This window comes from Juglans microcarpa x Juglans regia, chromosome 6S, assembly GCF_004785595.1.
Source record: "Juglans microcarpa x Juglans regia isolate MS1-56 chromosome 6S, Jm3101_v1.0, whole genome shotgun sequence".
NCBI classification, from domain to species: domain Eukaryota; kingdom Viridiplantae; phylum Streptophyta; class Magnoliopsida; order Fagales; family Juglandaceae; genus Juglans; species Juglans microcarpa x Juglans regia.
In genome coordinates, this window is record NC_054605.1 from 6,393,289 (window position 1) to 6,397,792 (window position 4,504).

Consider the following 4,504-nt stretch of genomic DNA (forward strand, 5'->3'; position numbering starts at 1 on the left):
ATGGGAAGGGCAAAGCTCAGTATAAAGAGGTTAGAGAGCACTAGCAACCGACAAGTTACTTATTCAAAAAGGAGACATGGCATTTTGAAGAAAGCTCGGGAGTTGGCCATATTGTGCAACATTGACCTCGTTCTACTCATGTTTTCTCCAACCGGGAGGCCTACGTTATGTCAAGGAGAGCACAGGTAGGGTAAGTGGATTCCCTTTGTTATACAAAATTTCCCTGATCGAAATAATAGGCTGTCTTCATGCCTCTAGTTTATGTGCATAATAGATAGATTTCTGTTAGATGGAGATCACAAATATTCTTGGCAGGGAATTTACAGTATATTGGGAGATAACTGATGTTATGTATTGGTCGACATTCCTTACTATCAATACCTCTGCAGCTCACACACCGTAACTTTAGGTGTCTGTTGACAGTTGTACACCATGTATAGAAACTTTTTTGAATCTTTGTAATCCCACAAATCCTCCTGTAAACCCTCTGGATCATCCCTTTTATAGTTCCTTCCATATAATGTTTGTTCTATATATACTCAATAAAAGCAACCATCTCACGTCAGTGAGACAAAGTTTAGCAGAAGTCTTCAACTATATGGTAGTGAATCTACCTAAATCGTGAAGGAGAATTATTAAACAGATTCGACCATGGTTAAAATGGGGTTTGATATATACATGATAATCTGAAATGTTTCTTTGTCATCTCAGAAATTTTGAAGAGGTTATTGCGAAGTATGCACACATAACACCGCATGAAAGGGCAAAAAGGTGTGGAAAAAAAGTTATCGTAAACTTTTGACCCTTTTTATTCAGTTGTTTGGTTGAATTTGTATGCATTACAGCTAAGTGATATTTTATTTCACTGGAACAGGAAATTGGAGAACCTTGAAGTATGACTGTCATTCCCTGTCCTTTCAAAATATAGTGTCTATGTTTGCTTCTTCTGTTTGTATCGGTTCAAGATAGAGCATTTATCCCTTGATATTTATTCTTTTATTCATGTCGATGTTCTGTTTGGTAATATAGGTTCTAAAGAAAACCTTCAAGAAGTCGGACCATGATGTAAATATAGAGAATTTTATGTGTTCAAGGTACTATTGTATTGATCAATCTGTAAATTTTTTGTAGTGAACTTCTTGACCCCATCTGACTTGGCAACCCCTTATTTTTCTTTTTTTCTTGCCAGCCCTCAAACAATCGTGGTACAGATTGTTTACCAGCAGTATCTTAATAATACATTATTATTTGGATTCTTTATTTACTTGATTAAGTGGTTTGTGGGTAAATAGGATGTGCCGGAATTGAGTAATCAATTAAGGGTATTGCAAGCTCAACTTACAGGAGTACAAAAGAGACTGAGGTGCACCTTAGGGCTTTTGGTGTTTAAAGTACTGTTTTTTCTTTTGAATTTTTGTGGATCATATTGTTAGTGTTAGATGGATATTGAATAAAAGCTCAAGTGTGCTTATTATAAACTCTCTGTTTTATTGTATAATACATTATAATCATTTAGCCCTTCATTGTAAAGGGTAGGAACTTTGAAGGGTACTTTTTCAGTTCGAACTGTCCTTATTTGAAATTATTGTTCCAGTTGAACTCAAAAAGGGAAAAGAAAACAACCTTTCAGAAAATAATATTGTTCTGGTTCAGGACTACACACACTGGTTGTTCATATAAGTCCTATTGCCAGTTTTATGAGGCTGCAAAGTTTCAACAAAAACCAAGGCGCAAGAGCAACTGTTCTGTCAGATTATGTATTATAGCACATAGTATATGACCGTGTAACCGCTACCACATTGTTAAACCCTTATTATTTCATTCCATGTAAGATGTCAACTGATAACAGAATGCATCTAAAAAGCTGAGCAATATCAATATTTATCTAGTGCAAGTTGTTTCTTTATTACAACTGCCTTGTTTCATACGATGGTCTGTAGTTTGACCGACTTTTGTACTTAGTATCCTTTATGTTTATTTAACAATCTTACCTATCTTGCCATTCCTTCAGCTATTGGAGTGATCTGGATACAATCAACAATGTAGAATACCTTAGGCACATTGAAGACTTGCTACGAGAATCAGTTAACCGATTACGTCTGCATAAGGTACAATATTTGTATATTTTATGTATGAGAAAGCTTGACTTATTTATCTGGGAATATTTCTGACCTTTAGATTAGTGCCTGTGTATGGATTTGTATACCATCATTTTTAATTCACAAAAGTGTTGGTTATATTAGAGAGAGAGAGAGAGAGAGAGAGAGAGAGAGAGAGAGAGAGTGTGTGGTAGATATTACAGGGGTGCTCACCTCAAGTGCTTCAGACCCTAGATAAGTTCCTTGGCCTGCTCCTTAGTAAAGGTGCCTTGCCTTGCTAAAGCCACCATAGAGGCACCTCAGTAGAGCATTGCCTCAATCGAGTCCCTAGGTGAGTTCCTGGCTCACCTTTCATAGCACCAGTGGAAATGCCTCATTACCAACTCACCTTAAGCAATACTCTTATACCAGGTCTTTCTCTTTGCAGGAAAACTTGGGACAACACCAATTAACGTCTCTAGAAAGCACTATCCAGGTGGTTAAAGTGTCAGCTACTTCAGATCTTTCTCTTTGCGTCCCTCCCCCTTGTCCTGTCTCAAATGTCATGAAATCTCATATATGCTCGTTCTTTCCTGAAATGCTTCAGAGCGGGATGCGATTATCACAGATCATGAGTGGTGTGCAAGAAGCCCAGTCCTTATCATGGCTTCCAAATTATGACAACCGACTTATGATGTTACCCAATGAGCCAAACTTCCTGCCACACAGGTAAGTTTTCTGTTAGTCATATCCAATGCAGCATTATCTTCAATACGTGACTTCATATATGCATTGATGAAGACGGAAGTAGCACAATGCACAGGATATTTTATTAAAAAGTACATATCATTGCATGGAATCTTAAATATGTTTAAAATCTTTTAAAGATGTACAAAAAATAAAAGTTTTATTACAATTTTATACAATCTACTAACAAAAATAAAGATCAAACCGAGAAGCTCATTTTTGTGAACACATTTTTTCCTCTACAATTTTATCAAGTAATGAGGTTAGTTTATGTCTCTATACTCTTTTTTATGTTCAGTTTTCGTTTTAACTTTTTTTAAAATTCGATAACATTTATGAATCCTTTGATTATAGAATTAAAAACTACACTGGTTGATAAGACAGAAAAGATGAGTGGTGAAAATTAAAAGGCTACTAATTTTAAATAAAAATGATTAATTTAGTTAATATATTAAATTTCATTTAGTGAGTTATAAAAAAAAATTGTAAAATATTCATTTCTTTATTCAATAAGTTTAACTTCATCATGTTTTATTTGTTTTTGATTTAATAATAATACAAATGAATAGTAGATGATGTGGCGTTAATAGGAGTGGAATGAGATGGCTTCATAAGCGGATAGCTCTATGTTTTGCTGATTATGTAGTATATAGATCTGTTACTTAAAACCTAGTAATTTTAAGTTCATGTACTACATTCATCAGTTTTTATTTCACTGCTGAACTAGCAAAACATTTCATTTTTCATCTAATCCATTGATTGATGTGTTCATTGTTATCCTTTTCCTCTCCAGTGATGGAGATGTGGATAGCTCCTCAGATGTTTTACATCCAGCTTATTGTGGTTATTTTAATGCTGGCAAACAGACAGGATGGCGATACTGTACAAGTTGCAAATATGGGATCAGGAGGTGATGGCTCTGAAGAGTTAAGTAGAACTGCTTGTTCAAGTTTACAACTTGGTGAGCAATGTGCATGCCCAGTGTATGATCATTCAAATTTGTCAGACAATAAGAAATTGAGACCTGAGATGGAGATAAATTTACAAGAAAATCCTGTGGATTATCAAGTTAATAGCAACTTTGAGCTGCCTCATTTTCATCATACTTGGTTCTCTTCATCTGGGCCTTCTGGCATTGCAATATACAATCAGAATGGCTATCGCCGGTGAGAATTCTTCTAATCTTCTTATTCTTCACTTCTGAACTGTAAAGAAATTTCAGACTGTAAAGAAAATAGTGTTTCCATCTTTAGCATAAGAGTGGTGATATGTACATGGACTGTGCTGACTGATGACATTTTACTTAAAAAATATTTACTGTTCATTTATCACTGGTATTTTAACTCACCCCATGTGCAACTGCCTGTGTAATGCCCATGCACATATTATTATTACTCTTAGCATAATGGTTAATACCAACCATACTTTTCGTTTGTTAATAATTATCGACCGGATCAGCAATGAACTGAACTCCATTTATGGAACTGTTAGATTACCTATTTATTAAAATTTAATTGTCAGCGGAAGTTTCTTTAATTCTTTAGATTATCCTTTCCCATGTCTTGAGTATAGGGTTCGATTGAAGTACCTGGATGATATATCCTTGTTCATCATTTAATTTGAAGAACAAGCACATACTCAAATGTTTATTGATATCTTATCCGTGTTCCTAACTCTTT

General features: G+C 34.9%; 1 protein-coding gene across 1 annotated transcript; it reads left to right on the top strand.

Annotated features, from left to right (window-relative positions):
• Positions 1–3,995, top strand: LOC121236565 (agamous-like MADS-box protein AGL65). The gene is made up of 10 exons (XM_041133013.1): positions 1–185; positions 712–771; positions 875–893; positions 1,030–1,094; positions 1,190–1,205; positions 1,293–1,363; positions 2,012–2,108; positions 2,527–2,574; positions 2,686–2,807; positions 3,692–3,995. The coding sequence occupies exons 1-10, from the start codon at positions 1–3 to the stop codon at positions 3,993–3,995; spliced, it is 987 nt and encodes a 328-aa protein (XP_040988947.1).
• The last annotated feature ends 509 nt before the right edge of the window (positions 3,996–4,504 follow it).

Coding starts and splice junctions, on each gene's coding strand:
- LOC121236565 (XM_041133013.1), top strand. CDS start 1: ATGGGAAGGGCAAAGCTCAGTATAAAGAGGTTAGAGAGCACTAGCAAC. Junction 186..711: donor TTATGTCAAGGAGAGCACAG/GTAGGGTAAGTG, acceptor TTGTCATCTCAG/AAATTTTGAAGAGGTTATTG. Junction 1,364..2,011: donor GGAGTACAAAAGAGACTGAG/GTGCACCTTAGG, acceptor CCATTCCTTCAG/CTATTGGAGTGATCTGGATA.